This window comes from Aptenodytes forsteri, unplaced genomic scaffold, assembly GCF_000699145.1.
Source record: "Aptenodytes forsteri isolate BGI_AS27 unplaced genomic scaffold, ASM69914v1 Scaffold299, whole genome shotgun sequence".
NCBI lineage: Eukaryota > Metazoa > Chordata > Aves > Sphenisciformes > Spheniscidae > Aptenodytes > Aptenodytes forsteri.
The window spans coordinates 3,713,056-3,729,879 of record NW_008794154.1 but is presented as its reverse complement, the minus strand read 5'-3'; the positions used below and the strand labels follow the sequence as shown (position 1 = coordinate 3,729,879).

Genomic DNA, 16,824 nt, shown 5'->3' with positions numbered 1-16,824 from the left:
CAGGTCAGTGTCTGAGCTAGTACATGCAAGTCTTTCCACCGCTGTGCAATACGCAGTGACAGGCAATCCTGATACGGAGCACACGGCTGTGGCTGCAGGGCACGCACATGGCTGCTGGCTCTGGGCAGGGCTATGCTCTGACTGCTTTTCTTTCCATTGCAGTTTTAACCCTGACTTTACTCTGCTTAAGGTTACATTAATTTTTTTCTTTCCTTATTTTCTGAAACACCAGTAGCTTGGAATGTAGGAAAATGCAGAAGATAGGAAGTTGGGCATGCTGCATGACTCTCTTGTTGGTACACTATGTGCAGGAAGAGCAGTAAATCGAGGTTTGTTTGCTTTAGAAAGCAGTGAGTAGTGGGAGAGTACGTGATGCAACAGCAAACTGGCAGCGGTGGGTCCTGGTGCAGGGCTCTGAAAAGAGGCAGCAGTGTGGAGGCTAGACATTGGAGTGTAACACGAAGGGTAATTGCTGCATGGAATTGATCTGGATTTTAATGTTCATGTGTTTCATTTGGCATCTCATCCCCCTGTTTGAGAGGGGTCTTGTGGTGTCTCAGCTGGTCCCTTCTACTGAAAGGGCTCTAATTAAATTGGCATGATATGGGCACTTCCATACTGAAGTGCAACAAAATAAAAGACCAGTTTTGTGGTAGTTCCAGGTCTGGCCACGTCTTCCTCCATGCTGTTTGCCAGTGCTGAAACAGCAAGCAGTGGTCACGCAGAGCAAGCTGTCCTGAGAGCTCGTATCACTCTTGGGGAGGGACAGAGGGAGGACAGGGCTTCGTCCTCCATTCCTCTTCACCGGGCTGTGCCTTCTCTTCCCCTGTTGCCTGAAATACAGCTCCTTTATCTGCGTTTTGCCTTGTAGCCTCTGAAGCCAGCCCCTGAGAAATGGGTGATTCAGCCGTAGAAAAGCGAAAATGGGATTTGTTGATCTGCATGTCCAGCCCTGTGTGTACTACATATGTTAGTGCATGTGTGCATGCTGGGAATGCAGGCTCAGCTTTGCTGCTGCTTGGACCCGGGGCATGGGGCCACAGCAACCTCATCTCTGTTGGGCTGGTTTCACCTGCCCCTCTGCCCAGCACCTGGCACTGGCCTCCAGGGCAGGTGAAGTGACGAGGGGTGTGTGTTCTCTTGGTTTTGTTCTAGTGGTGTCAAGAATGTTGGACTTTGACCCGGCTGTTGTGCTGCAGAAGGACCGACGAGGGAGAGCAGGGTGTCCCATCCCGGGCTGAGGAGGGATAGCACAGCTGGATTTTTAAAATGCCTTAATATTTTGGAGATGTCCAGAACTTAAGTAAAGAAAATGTTTGATAGAATGACTAAAGCCACCTCCTTCTCTGCATTTGGGCTGGTGACACACAGTTCAGCTTTCAGTCTTCTGTGATGCTTCGTGCTCTCTGGTCCTCCAAAGGGTGCTCCATCCCCAAGGGCTGCTCAGTGTGAGAGAACAAGTGGCGGTGCTTCTTTGCACTTGGTAAAACTTCAGCAAAAGAAATAACTCAAATTTTAATTGAGCTTTTTACCTTTTCAGTTTATCTCTAAAGCAGGGTTGGTGCTGCATGTTGGACTTTGACCCGGCTGTTGTGCTGCAGAAGGACCGACGAGGGAGAGCAGGGTGTCCCATCCCGGGCTGAGGAGGGATAGCACAGCTGGATTTTTAAAATGCCTTAATATTTTGGAGATGTCCAGAACTTAAGTAAAGAAAATGTTTGATAGAATGACTAAAGCCACCTCCTTCTCTGCATTTGGGCTGGTGACACACAGTTCAGCTTTCAGTCTTCTGTGATGCTTCGTGCTCTCTGGTCCTCCAAAGGGTGCTCCATCCCCAAGGGCTGCTCAGTGTGAGAGAACAAGTGGCGGTGCTTCTTTGTACTTGGTAAAACTTCAGCAAAAGAAATAACTCAAATTTTAATTGAGCTTTTTACCTTTTCAGTTTATCTCTAAAGCAGGGCTCTTGGTGCTGCTGCCGTTCTTTTTACCCCTCATTCTGTGTGTGTGCCTGTGCTTGTAGTGTTTCCTTAGTGGAATTATTATTACCTATTTCTGAGTCCACCCTGTGCAGAAGCAGTTGCCCCTGGGAGATACATAGAAATCTCTTAATCCTGAGAATAGTGGTCATTAAATCTGGTATTTCAAATATTAACCAGAAGCCCTGTAAAAGATTTTTTTTTTCTGCCAAACCTATTATTGCACAACTGGTTTGGTGTGTTAGTACAAGACAAAGGGTGTGCTTTTGCCAAAGCAGGAGGTGCTTGTTGTTGCCTGAGAAATGACAGTGGGTTACATGCTGCTGTACTCTGATCCGTTGGGTATCTCTGTAAGCTGGGCTGTGTTTGAACGGCTGCATTATGAAGCAGCAGCTAATAGCTCCTGAATGTTCAATACATCTTTTTGCATTTGAGTGTCACCTTGCGGCAGCCCTCGGTTCACAGGCCACATTCTGTTCCTTATTTTTCAACTGCTTCTTTCCTCCTGAGCCCTCCTGAATTAGGGAACAAATGGGTAATTGTTAGCATAAACTATTGTAGCTAGTAACTCCGATAGCATAGATGCTGTTGCAAGCATAATAGAACATTTGGCAAAGACACTGTAACCCTATTGTTAGCAGAAGTTACAGAAGTTGGGTAGATAACAGAAACTTAAATGTATACGCTCAGCGACCATCTGGTTGAAACCAGCCTTGCGGTCTGAAGCTCAGCCAACTCAGCATTCTGGCCAAAGGTGAAGGTACACGGTGAAGACGACTGTGAATCTTCCTCCAAAAGACCCCAATAGACGACCACCAGACGACAGTACGCGTGCGCTAGGAGGAGGGAGCCTATGATAATAGGTTCCTGGAAATAATTAAAGTATCCCTGCCTTTTCTTAGAACTAGTTGTACTAACCCAGCCTATGGTAATGAATATGTACACCGCAGAACCAATAAGGGACAGTTGATGCAACATACGGTGTGCAAGCTAGGAGGAGCTATCCCCCTTGCACCTGGCACTGTAACAAACATTCCTGCTTTATAACTCTTTTGAGTTGTGAAGCTTGATTCCGCACGTCACTCCTGCTGGCTGTTGCCAAATGCAGGAAAGGGGGAGATGGGGGTGTAGGAACCCCGATGTTTAATCTGGGGTTGAAGTGCTGGCTCGGTCGGCTCTGAGTTGTGCAACGCTTTGATGAAGAAACATGTTTTCTTGGGAGCTGCATGGTAGAGTAACCTCTGCCCCAGGTGATCCGATGAGAAATCGCCTCCTGGTCAGGACCCAAACAAAACGTGGGATTAATTTTGCCCTATGCGTGTGTACTGGTTTGTAGCTGTTAAGAGTCAGTGAGAGCACTTGATCCAGGCATTTTGGGAGGAGGTGTGCCTGTAGACATGGGAGCCAAGCTGCTGTGCCTCTTCCTTGCCTCTGCCCTTGTTGCTTACTATGTCTATATTCCCATCCCTGAGGACTTTGAAGAGCCCTGGAAAGTGATGCTTATCGCGGCTGCCTTCAGGGCTGCCACGCATCTGGTGAGTTTGGTGCTGGGCTTGGTGCGGGGCTGGCCTCGGGAAGAGACTGCTACGGAGCAGAGGGTGTTCTCAGTGGCTCTATGGCTAATAGAGATATGGCAATATATATGTTTCATACATACATATATAATATATATGGTAATATACTAAGTGAAGGACAGTAGTATCTGAAATTAAGCATTAAACTTACTGTAACTATGAATATAAAGAAACTTAGAAAAGATTTAATTGTGCAACCTAGAAAAAAGGACATTCAGAGTAACTGGAAATGTGATACATAATTTGAATATGGATACATAAGTGCAAACAAGCTTATTTTGCTTTATGATCCTTTGCAGCTGAAGCACTGCTCCTTGAATTTTTCCTGTTTCTTGGAACCTGTATATCAAGCTTCCTCAGAAGTACTGTATTGGGTGTCAGAGAAAGGCAAACTAGAGCACTTCTTAAAAACTATTATTTTTTTGTGGTTTCATAGGAATTTACTGACAGAATGAGCCTAAAACCAACATAAAACTAATTATAGGGGTGATAATGCTAGAACATGTAGAAATTAAGCTATATATATTTATAAATAAAACTTTTTTCGATACCACTGTAATCTTGCCTACCAAAAAATGGTATCTAGCTAAGCAGCACAGAACCATATGTCGTAGTCCGGAAAGGCAGTGGTGTTATACCCTGTCTGTAGTTACATGGCAATATTTACTGATAATGTGGTCCTTATGTCTTTCCATGCTATTTTTATATATATTACATCCTTGGCTTCTGCTTCATTTTGGTATATTATATAGCCATTTCAAACATGTAAATAATCTGTGAGGCTGCACACCATGCATAAATAATGGTGCTGTAGTTCCCACCTCTTAAGTACACTAAATTGGGAGCTGTTTTGAATCCAGCCTGTACTTAATATACAATGGTGGCTGCAGCAGTGTCACTGAAATCTAAAAACAAGGTCAAAGATTAAGGTTTGGGGGGAAGAGGCGGGCTGAGTGTTGCAGACATCTTTCTGGGTGGCTACAAATGTTTTGAGACTACTTTTTTCTCCACCATAAAATATATTGAAAGGAGGGTCTAAGGAGCCAGGAGAGAGGTTTCTGGTTTTGCTTGAGGGATGTTGCTGAAAGGCTTGTCTGCTGCAAGCACAGGCACCCGGGCTGTTTGCTCTGAAGTGCATGAGTCTGGGATTTTGCCTTTTGTGGTGTTTAAGTTAAAACATGATGGGTATGATTTTCAGAAGTCCATGGGAGCCACCTCTTTCATGATTTTCCTGATAGAGGCAAGGGTGCATGTTTTCTTGGGATGTCTCCTAAACATCACACTTCTGGACAGTATCTAAAAGCCACTGTTGATCTCCAGAGCACCCCCGGGTGTCAGACAGCCTTTGTTTGCAGTGCAGACCTCTTATTAGGTCTGTACAGCCAGCAGAAGGAGGGGGGGGATGATTTTTTTTTTTCCTGTGTGTGTGCTTGCTCATGGACTCTTTGCTGCTTCCGTGTTTGTTTTGATGTTGTATCTCATTTTCTAGTATTAACTTGTTTAATGACTTCTGTTCCCCTCAGCGCTTAGGATTGTTCTCATTTTCATAGCAAATCTCAAAGCATTTACAAAAGCCTGTATTAAGGTGTAAAAATCTTAAGCCTAAAATGACGCCAAGTTTTCATATGTGCCAACGGGAGTAGTTAGAGAAATTGCAGAAGTTTAGAAAACAGCAGTGTTTTCATTATGCCTGGCATTTACCTGGTAATTTGAGTTCTGAGCAGTGGGAGATGAAAAAGCAGTGAGAGCCTGCAGATATACTACTGAAGGTATCTTTTTTTTCTCCAAGGAAATTAGGCAGTAGGAATCCTTCTGGGAGGAGGGAAACACACAAACAAAACAGTGAAACAAATAAAACAAACCTAAGGGAAAAAACAATTAGTAATAAGAATCCACTAAGATTCTCTCCAATTTTTCCATATGTGAAATGCAATTCTCTCTGAGATTGGGCTTCATACTGGTTAACAAAGGTTATTGGAGTAAGGAAAAGATGTGTTTCATGTCATTAGTCATATTCCAGCTTGGCGCAAGGGGAGTTGGGAGGTGTTTGTCATGACCTGCATTGAGTACATGTTCCAACTTCAGCTGTAAACCCATTGCTGCCAGGAGAGAAGGATTAAAGGGTGACAAGTTGGCAGGACAGTTTGAGAGCAGAATAGTACAGAAAGTCATAAAGAATAGATCTCACCTGAGATTTCTAGCAAAGGGTGAAAGTGTTTAGTATGTTTGTCTTAAGATGGTGCATTACTTCCATGGTTATGTATTTACCAGTGTAAATCATACAACATAATTTTCTAATAGAAAGCTATAGGTTTGTCATGCTTTTGATACAAGGACAATCTGCTATTCATCATCTATTCATTTTTAACAGAAGCGATAGTAATGAGGAAAATTGCAATGCTGCTGTGTTAATTGTATCACTAATGAAATGTGCCAGTGGTGGCTCTCTGTAATGTAAGGCCAAACACTGATGCAGAGTTGCACATACACAGAAATAGTGTGGTCACTGGAAACGGACCATAGGGCCCCTGCAAAGACTTCAGCCTCGACTCCGTGGCTTTGATGGCCAGAATTTGATGTGTGCCATCACCTAGCCAGAGCAAGCCCAGGCTCCTCTGCCACCATCAAAGTTGTTATGTGGAGAGTGGTGAGTGACGTGTACAAACCAGCGGAGCAGGTCTTTGAGGGAAGCAGTATAGCTGGTGAGCTGAAAGACCCCCTGCAGCAGCCTATGCTTGTGGGCAGTATGCTTGTGGCATTGGTCAAGCATGACCTCTGCCAGCTTTTGATGGGCTGCCTTGCTTCTTCCCCTCTTAAATCTCCTTTTGGAAGTAGCCTGCAAGGGAGGGTATGTGTACGGATAACTCCATTTTCCAGGAACACCTCGTGTCTGCTCGCTCGGTCAGACCTGCAGCCTTCAGCACAGCAGTGCTCAGCAAGCAGAAGCATTTTCTTTGTGTTGGAGGATTGTGTGTCTTCACTTTAACGTGCAGTTGGTGCCTTTTGTGGCTGTTGCATTGGCTGCCTGTTAAGCCCAAGTCTGTTATCAGCAGCAGTGGTGCAGGGCAAGCGTGTTTTGCAATTGTGCTCCGATCTCATGCAGAACCATAACCCTAAGGGCCTTGGACAGAGAGAGCCTCCCTGGAGCTGCACAGGTGCAAATTAGATTTGAGAAGGCTCTAAAGTGTCCTAAATACGTTCTGAACAGTCACCCGATTATGGAGCAACAATTTATAATCACTTAATAGTAGGTCTAAATTTGCAGAGGGGACCTTATTTTAGTCTTTTTGACTCCCTGACGTTGGTTTGAAAAAGGGGAAATACTGCTACCTCCTGCAGTGGGAAATAATACTGCTACCTGACCAGGAGGGTCTTCTCTTCAAGCTCTCAAAACAACATGAAAGCAAGCCATGAAATGGCATGTCTCTATCCTTCTTCATCGTCTTTGTTTTAATAGTTCCTAGGGAGCTTTCCAGCTTCTGAGCTAAATTGTGCAAGATTTCTTCTGATTTTTGGGTTTCCTGGCCTGGATGAGTAAATGGTTTGAATAAAGCCTGTGCCAGTCCCAGGCTGCTTTCCAAGTCTCTGCCAGGCACAGCAGCGAGTGCTGAGGGGCTCCAGAGGCTGGTCGGAGGCGCGTGGTTAGATCTTGCCCTGGCTTAGCCTGGGGGGGATTGCAGCTGTGCTTGGTTTTGCTGGTGTGCCCGGCCTGCGGCATGCTAAAGGGTCTGTTCGTACCCATCTTACTGCAGAAGGGAGGCTGGGAATGTCTCCATTCGTGTGTTTATGTTACATCTCAAGTCTACATGCTGTCTAGCTGGAGAACAGCCTCCAGATAGAAGAATAAACCAGCCAGTTTCTGTTGTGCTTAAGCACAAAATTCTTCATGTATTTTCAGGAAGTACCATGTGCACACAGTCTAAGATAAAACGCATGAAGTATAAAATGCAATACAACATCTTTCTTCCTAGCTGAACGCTTCCCTGGCTGCAGTTCTGTGAAATCCTCCCAAAGCTTCCTCCGTCCTTGGCCTGGTTCCTCACAAGCAGTGAAATCCAGATTTGAGCTCCCTTACAGCCCCGCTCACAAACAGCTTGTCTTCATCTCCAGCTGACGGAAAGCTTCAGCCGGAGGGGGTGCCTCCATCTGAACTATCACCAGGTCAGATAAATAAGCTGCTAAAAGCTGTGTCAGACTCTCTGCCTGCCAAGGCACAGCCAGGGCTCCCTTCCTCATAAATAAATTTTGGGGTTTTTTGTCCTTGCTGCCATGCTCCCCTTATGGAAGATGGAGAAAGTGACTGTGGAAAATGCTTTCCAAAGCACAAGGAACACAAAACCCCAAAGTGGTTGGTTTTCCTCTTACCCCATAACATGCAGTAATCTGAGATCGGGGACAATGAGACTTTTCAGATAAGGGCATGATTTCCTTTCGTTTTTGTATGATAATGGCCTTGAAACCACAGGCAGTAGACCAGTGGTTTTCCACAATGTAAAATGTCTGCTTGTGGAAAAAGCAGCTCTGAGTATTGAAAAGCCTCAGTCCTGAAGCTGAGGGAATTCCTTCCAATGTGGGGGAGTTTCACAAGCTCAGTGGAATTAGAGCAGGACTCACTTTGACCTATATATTTATTTTTTCAATATGCTAATCCTCAGGGAAAATACAACAGCTGAGAAATATTTATGTAAACTGTGTAATCACTGTGGATAAAAAAAATGCAGTTTTGGCATGTGTATGTATTTGTCTTCATTGAGCTTATGACAAGGGCCTGAGTTTTCTTTCTGCACAGTTGCTGCCCGTTTGTCTTCATCTCGATTCCAAACCACAGAGTTTGGCAGAGCTCCTAGCATCACCTGGTCCAAGCCTTCAGAGAGGTGACTCTTAAATATGGTGGCAATCACTATCAAGTATTGTCAGTGAGGTCTTAGCTGTATTCTCTTTTCTTCTAACTTCTGAAAAAGTAGGTTATATGTAGAAGATGATGAAAAAGTTGATTTAAATATTATTTAAAGAAAAAAAATTACAAAAAGAAAAACAAGCAGTGTTAGAGTGTATGACTTACATCAAACCCTGAATGCCAGATGTTATACCTTTCAAGAGGTGATCAATTAAAGTGTGGGGTTTTGTGTGTGTGTTCTACATTCTTCCTGGGAAGAATAAAGCAGCTCTTGGAAAGCTAAACTTCCGACAGGTTCTGCACCGGGCTGGGCTATTTTATTTATTAAACTCAAACCTGCTTTGGGTTTAATCTGTTTTCACCTTCAGATAACATGTAAGACAGAACTTGGTTTTATTACTTAATAATTTCTATTGCTATGTGATGAGGCAGTTATGAAACTTGTGTGGGAATTTGGGTCATGTCCCCTGTTGCTGGGGGTGGTTATGAAGGAGCTGAGGTGCCGGCAGCGGGCGCATGAGCCGGCGGTGGCTGTCAGTAGCTCTCTGCGGCGCAATGCCTGGGCCATCCCCGCGGCTGTGCTGGCGCCGGCAGGGCGCTGACCTGGAGACCAGGCTGTGGAAATGACCCACATAAAAAGCTGAGCGTGTGCGTGCGTGCACACACAAACGGGGAACCCTAACGTCAATGTTGGACATCTCCCAATGCGCTTTCCTTTCTGAACAATTGATAACACGGTGCTAGTAGCAGTCATGGGAGTGTTGGTTTTACTAAAAAGCTCCAATCAGTTTAATAAATTTAGGCCTGTTGTTAATTCAGTTATCTTCCAAACCAAGTGTTCTGATCAAAGTTATATCAAAGTGCAATTATAGAATTGTTTATGCCTGCTCAGGCAAAGAATTGTACAGTGGCCTGAAATTTAGAAAAGTGCTTTTATCATCACAAAGTGTCAGCTCTTAATTTTTTTGGCGTTTAACTAGACTATGCACAAGAGCGGTGCATGTTAAACTGCACGAAAAGTAATACACAAATTAGTTTGAAATTTCTTCCAGTTTTGCTTGAAATGAACTAGAAATCTAAGCTCTTAATTCACTTTCAGCAAGTCAGATAGCAAATGGCTTCAAGAAAATTTGAAGTTGTATTCTTCATACCTTTCTATCATCTAAGAAATAAAATAAAACATATACACTCCAGCTATTCCTTAATATATCATTAGGAATTAGGTAATATAATGCTCCCAAATCATGAAGCGGTCCATGGTATTTTTACCTCCTAGCTGCAAGTAGCTCCAGCAGCCCATTGCCATAGCATACTGTGCTTTAAGGAGGCTACACATGATAGGGGTTCCTCATGCTGCCGGCATTTCATGTGACTAAGATCACACTGTACCCACAGTCAATCTCTAATGTGGCTAAATTTTTGTTTAAACAGGTATTTACACTATCTTTCACAGTATAGAAAATGAAGGCTTTATTTTTCTTCCAGTCATTGTGGCATTATTCTTTTATGTCATTTTGTTGTATATTACAAATTTTTACTGTGTTTTTAGAATGTTTCTAATATTTTAAAAGCAATGTGAGAAGTAAGTTTCTTTAAACGCAATTTAATCCAATGAAGAGGAAAAAAGGGGGGGGGAAAGCCAGTGAAACTTATGTATAAGCAAACACTGGTTACATCTTTACTTGTTGCAATTCCCCCGAGACAGCTGTGAGGAAATGCGGTGCCTCCTTTGGGGAGCTGTTGGTTTTGGAAGGAGTAGTTGGGATCTGCATTTCTAGCAGCGTCCATAGTAAATGCTTTTAGAAATGTTTTCGCTTGGATTCACTCTTGTCTACCAAAGACTCAGTATAATGAAAGCTAGCATAATTTGTAAAAAAAGTTTTATGTTCAAGGTTTAAAATAATCTGTGAGTGAAAGGGATTCTGAAATGCTTTAATCTGCTTCCGTTGTCACGATGTCAGAGAACCAAAGCTGCCAAATATTGATCTTTGGAGCTTGCATTTCACCTGCAGGTTTACTTGCTAGGGTTTGGGTTTTTGTTTTAGTTTTATTTAGCATCTTAGAATAACTGTAATCTATTTTAGAACCACAGAATTTCTTAATAAATGTTTTAAAACATGAATTTCAAAGGAAACTGCTTTAACAGTATTAAAAGTTGGCAATTCCCTGGTTCTGAATTGCCTGAACCGCATCACTTTTCTTCTGCCAGGGAAGTGTGGAACCCATTGGGAAAGCTTTTTTTCCCCCCTGCCCTTTGCGTAGCTCTGCCAGGGGCACCAATGATGCACAGGGGCATCGATGGCCTCCCCTGCTCTCTCCACCTCGGAGGGCTGCACAGGGGCTGGGGCTCCAGCGCTGCTGTACAGCTGGGGTAGATTCAAGATTTCTGGGAAAAAGAACCTTTCAAAAAACTTAACCCTTGTCTTGGGCTTTAGGCTGAGGTTGCTGATCAGCTGGGTCTGATCCACCATGTGGAAGCTCTGATGCTGATCACAACTGTCGAATACATTGCACCCACATCCGATGAAAACGTCACTGTGATGGACACAGAGTTCAACAACGTTGGCGTCCGTCTGTACCTGCCCAGAAAGCTGTCTGATGGACTGAGAAGGGCGGTGGTCTACTTCCATGGTGGAGGATGGTGCATAGGACAGGCAGGTAAGCTGTTCTCTGTTAGTACTGTGGGTCCGTATGGAAGATCTCAATGGCCTGCATTAAGTTCTGCCTTTTATTTTATGGGAGAGGGTCAGGAAACCAGTATTTCACCAGTTAAAATGCACCAGCTTGGGAGAGGGTGGTCAGTGTATCTGGAGGTGGAGGGCAAAGGGTCTGGTCTAGGGCTCTGCTTCTGTTGTGGTGTTTTATCTGCAGCCCCTGGCTTGGTTGCATGGTATTAGGGGGAGAAAGGGACAAAACTGAGTATCTTAGTAAGGAAAAGAACATCCACGTAGGGGTAAAAATCAAGTAGAGATACAGAGACTGGGGGTTTCCTTGGTTCCCAGAAGCTCGATTCTCATATGCTTCTTCATATCTCTTGCTTGAGGAGGGTCAGGGGATATTTATTGTCCCCTGAAATCTATTTTAGGGAATTTTGCCATATCAGAAGTCATCTATTACTGCATCTTTATTTCTCATGAATGTGATCCTAGGAGGGCAAGCGTGTTTCTCTGGTTTTGGTTACAATTGTACTATCAGTGCTCATCTGATGCTTGGTGTTCTTCCACGTTATGCCCAGAGGGGCTTTCTAAAATGTTTTAGTTCAGTGTGCAATGCTTTTGCTATTACTTTTTCATGGGAGTGATTCATCTTCCCTCCCAGTCGCATTCTCCCCTAGAGCGCATCCTCTGCTTCTCTTTGTCGTTCAGTGCTTTACATAAATGGACGTAAGTTATCATCTTGGCCATCACCCAAACTGGCACCGTAAGTATAGTAGATATGGCTGACATTCCCAACAACCAATCCATAGCTCGCTTTAGTTGTTTGGCTGCTTGTTTCAGGGAGAACAAGCCAAAATATTTTTCCTGGGCAGGCTCTTTAATTTCGGTGTGAATGCATATGTGTAGCTGAGAGCTTAATCTGGCTCCTTGTTTCCATTTTTCTCTGCCATAAAAGCTGAGCCTCCAGGACCTTGCATTGTGTAGTGCTTAGAAGTGTAAATAATGTATTTTGTTCATCCTTTTGGATAGCATTCAAGCAATAGTTGGATTACTTCTTCCAGTTTGTGCTTCTGGATAAACCTGCGTGCGCCACGGTCGTGTTGTGCTGCTGCAGAGGCACAGGCAGGTGGAGGTTTTGGAAAGTGTCCTGAAAGCTTCTGCAAAGAAGAACATGCTGTTGTGTATGTGTTTGTTCTCAAATGTACTGGAATATATTCTAAGTGACTCATTTCATTTCAGGCATGAAACCCTATGATCGTCTGACAAGATGGACTTCAAACAGGTTAAATGCTGTCGTGGTATCAGTCAAGTAAGAGATTCTCCTTCTAGATGGGATGAGGGTTTGGAATAAATTAATCTATTTCAATTAATCTAATTTTGCAATATTTTTTTTGATCATGTGCTTTCCTGCTAGCTTTAAGTATTTGTAAACAAAAGCTGTCAAGGTTGCAGTGGTGAATTGTGGTTGGTGGTTACTTTGGATATTGCTTTTGAAGTTGGGTGGGTAATAAAATATTTGATCCTCCAGGACAGACAGATAGCTCCCATTTCTCTGGGCACAGAAAATAATAAACATTCACCAACTAGGGCAGATGCTTGCAAGCTTCTCTCTTTAAAAATAGCAGGAAGTAACACACTTCTTGCCTCTAACAGTTACAGGTTGGCACCTAAATACCGTTTTCCTGTTCAGTTTGAAGATGTGTATTTGGTAATGAAGTTCTTCCTCCAGCGCAGTGTCCTCTCCCAGTATGGGGTGGACCCAGATCGGGTCTGTGTTGCAGGAGACAGTGCAGGTGGCAACTTAGCTGCAGCTGTGGCACAACAGGTAAAAAAAAAAAAAAAGCTGGTTTGCTAGCTCAACATTTTTTTGACATTTCATGAACTCTTACAAAAGACTAACAAAAACCTCTGCTCAAAGCAAGTGCACCTCCCAAATGTGTCTCGTGGTCCATGTACACAGGGTGTCACGCAGGACTGTCAGTGAGGGCTCTGAGTTTCTAGCCAAGCAAGTTTACTTGAGCCATTTAATGGCATCAAAGTAGCTTTGATGCTATGACGTCCTCTAAACCTTTATACCCTAAAAAAAAGCTCTCTGTCCTATAATTAGGGCATATATCACTCTATCCTTAAGCACATTTTGACTGTTTTACGTATGTTGTTTGAAAAGGGAATTTTAGCAATTTGACTCATATAGATGAAAATAGCAGCAAAAAAAAAAGGACTAAAAGTTCCAGTGTCACTTGATCACACACAGTTTCAGTGCCTTTTGCACTTCTCACTCAGGTTTATTAAAAAAAGTCAGTGCGATGATGTTGCTCTCTTGAGAAGTTATTTGGATTGTAATGAATCTCACTTGGAAAGGTTGTGAATTTGCTGTGGACACTGAAGGCAGAAGATGAGGGAGAAGGTGGAAATTATTAGTGAAGAGGGAAAAAAGATGACGTAAGAAATGTCAGTGTTCAATTCATCGCATTTTATTTTCCACGTCTAAAATGCACAGAATCATAGTTGGAGTTCTAACACCTCAGGGTTAAAAAAAACAAACAGATGGATAAGCTCTAAATTGTGTGAAATGATTAAAGGAGTCTCAAACCTGCAATTTTTAAGCTATAAGAATAGAATTTTTCTATAGTTATAGAAAAATCATTTGTTACTACTTCGGAAAGCATCAGTGCTTCAAAAAGTCTCAATGCTTCAAAGAGAATATTTCCTTGTTATCCTTCAACATACGAAAAAAATTAAATTTATATTTGATAGAATATTTCCTTATTATTCTTCAACATAAGAAATAAAATTAAATTATATTTGATGTTTGATTAATCTTATTTTGCTTATGTTGCAAAATGTGTGTGTTAATTCCTTACTTTTAAGATCTTCTGTCAGTGTGGGAGAACCAACACTTTTTAACTGACTCTTTGTATTTCTATTTTCTTCTACAGCTGTTAGAAGACTCTGAAGTCGAAACTAAACTCAAAGCCCAAGCTTTGCTTTACCCTGTTCTTCAAAGCCTTGACCTGAATTTGCCATCTTACCAAGAAAATGAAAACAAGCCTGTTTTATCCAAGTTGTATATGGTCAGATTGTGGAGTGAATATTTCACTTCTGATTCATCTCTCAGGGAAGCGATGGCCTCCAACAGGCATGTCCCAGTTGAATCGAGCCACTTGTTTCCATTTGTAAACTGGAGCAATTTGCTGCCTGAAGAGCTGAAGAAAGGTCATGTTTACACCAGTCCCACCTATGGAAGCTCTGAGCTTGCACAGAAGTACCCGGGGTTTCTGGATCCGAGGGCGGCCCCATTGCTGGCGAGCGATGCCTGGCTACGCAGGCTGCCCCTCACCTACATCCTCACCTGCGAGCATGACGTCTTACGGGATGACGGAGTCATGTACGCCAGGCGCCTCCGGGCAGCAGGCGTTCCTGTCACACATGATCACGCCAAGGATGCCTTTCATGGGGCGATGTTGTTTGTCTTGGGTCCAATTGAGTTAGCTGTAGGGCACCGGCTGGTGAACAGATATATCAAGTGGTTAAATGAGAATCTATGAGTTGAAAATGTTGCTCTAGTATGCCTGGCTCGCGTTTGCTGGATGCGATTGAGGACTGTAGGAGAATAGGAGCTATTTGAGTTTTTGGGCATGATTGCAGTCTTCGTTGTGTTGCCCTGCAGTGTCTGGATTGCCCCGTTTCTCATCTTCTCTGGCAGGAAAATCAGTCTGATTCTAACCTAAGTGCTCTTTCAGTGCTGTCGTCTGAGCTCGGAACCCCATAAACTGCTGGGACTGCCCTGGGATTTCATTCCTGGCCAAGGCCAGAAGGGTTGGTGTGCCCGACCCTGCCCGCACACTGCCTGGGCTCGCCCAAGCCCCTGGTTGGCACAGCATGTGGGACTGATGTCTTGTGTCGGTTGCTTCTTGTTTCTTCCTATCGCACTGTCTTCATATTGCAGGCTTGTGCAAATGGGCAATGTCATTGTTTGCACATAGGAAGTGCTCGGTGGTTGCTTGCTCCCTGTCCCCTTCAGTGTGCTCCCTTGTCCTGCAGGACATGCAGCGAGACCCCGCTGCTGCCATCAGGCTACGCGGTGAGCAGAGGCACAGGGACCCGACTTTATGAAGTAAAAGGCAGCTTGTGAAACCCTGCCCTTCGCATGCGGCTGCTGTCTCTCCCCAGCACAGTTTGAGAGAAGCACTTGAAAATCAAATGGGATGGCTGTAACACAGTGCAAATGTTGTTTTGTTGTTGTTTTTTTGTTGTTTTGTTGTTTTTTTTTTTTTAAAAAAAAGCATCTTACTTGGTAATTACTTTCTTTAATCCCTGTACTGGAAGGAAATACTGTAACAAAACAACACTGGATATTCATCAGATAAAGGAAGACTATGAAGGTCCTAGCCTTACAATAGCACTGCTGTATGTTTTATGCTCTACTTATTAAATAAGTTATGTATCATGTGTTCTAATTATCCTTAAAATTGCTTAGCAGTTTTTACATAGGAATTTTTAAAAATAAAATTAGCAGTTTTTACATAGGAATTTTTAAAATTTAAATTAGGTTAGTAGCTTTATAGGCTTGAAAAAGAAACACAATTCAGCTGTCAGTCTTGAACAAATATCCTCTATATAATTTTTTTGTGTATTTAAATATAAACCCTAAAAATTATGAATGATGGATGCACACGTTGGTTGGCTATTGGTTTTAAACTGATCACAACACACCACAAACTTCTAGCATCCTGCTTTTTTCTTTTGCATAAAAGATACTGAATCTTCAATAATTCTGTTTTTTTTCCTGAGTGTGTGTGCAGCCTGTTTAGATGGAATGTATGTGGAATGATTGCCATATTTTTCTTTTTCATCTTTATTATGTTGAATAAAAATTAAACTGGTCTTAGATTCCAATGCAATGTACTTCTTGTCACTCAGGTATCCCATTTATTGGAAAGGAATAACAAGTTGGCTTTAGTACACCCAGTAGCTATTGCAAACAACCAGGACCAAATCCAGGGAGATGTTGTTTTACTTCTGCTATTATCTTTAATGCGAATACTTAGTAATGCTTGACTGTGGCTGTTGAGGAGAGAAACAGGAGTGGTTGAGTAAGTGTCTTTTATCAAGAAAAGCATGCTGAAGCTTGCGACTGGGATGGAGACCAGTGGGGAGCTGAGCCTGGCTGGGGGGAGGGCTGGGCCAGGGCTCCTGCTCACCCCAGGAGACGGGGTCAGAAAATCGGGTTTGGTGTTGCAGCAGGACCATTCTGTGTCTCTGCTCCTGAATCCATCCTTGAAATGGTGAGTGGATTACTGCCAGCATACTGGGCACAAAATCTACCATGGGACTAAAAAGCATCTCGTATAGCCCACATCCACAGCAGTGCAATGTGCTTGCGTGTTTGCACATCCTCGGGACACATGCACGCTCATGCAAGCTCCCAGGGTATTTGGGAAGTTTTCTCATGGTGTTCTCTGTAATGCTGCCAGCAAGTCCTGGCCCTTGCCCATGGGACTGGGCTCCTGTCTGCTGGCAGCAGACACCTTGACTGGAGTTTTAACTCTCTCTCGTTTGGAATTAACAGCAGCTTAGTATTCCTAAGGAAGTAGGGGTTTGGGAGTTTGCCTCAGTAACACCTTTGGTCTGACTTTTTATACAGTAATATGGTCATGTCCAGAAGAGTATTCCCCATGTTGGGTATTTCCAATGCTGTAAATGCCAGTAGGATGAAC

At 43.3% G+C, this 16,824-nt stretch overlaps 1 protein-coding gene across 1 annotated transcript; it reads left to right on the top strand.

Annotated features, from left to right (window-relative positions):
• Window positions 1–3,373: 3,373 nt before the first annotated feature.
• AADAC (arylacetamide deacetylase) lies at window positions 3,374–14,652 on the top strand. The gene is made up of 5 exons (XM_009279364.1): window positions 3,374–3,511; window positions 10,883–11,105; window positions 12,344–12,413; window positions 12,758–12,929; window positions 14,044–14,652. Exons 1-5 carry the CDS (start codon window positions 3,374–3,376, stop codon window positions 14,650–14,652), a joined length of 1,212 nt encoding a protein of 403 aa, XP_009277639.1.
• The last annotated feature ends 2,172 nt before the right edge of the window (window positions 14,653–16,824 follow it).

Coding starts and splice junctions, on each gene's coding strand:
- AADAC (XM_009279364.1), top strand. CDS start 3,374: ATGGGAGCCAAGCTGCTGTGCCTCTTCCTTGCCTCTGCCCTTGTTGCT. Junction 11,106..12,343: donor ATGGTGCATAGGACAGGCAG/GTAAGCTGTTCT, acceptor ATTTCATTTCAG/GCATGAAACCCTATGATCGT. Junction 12,930..14,043: donor CTGCAGCTGTGGCACAACAG/GTAAAAAAAAAA, acceptor TTTCTTCTACAG/CTGTTAGAAGACTCTGAAGT.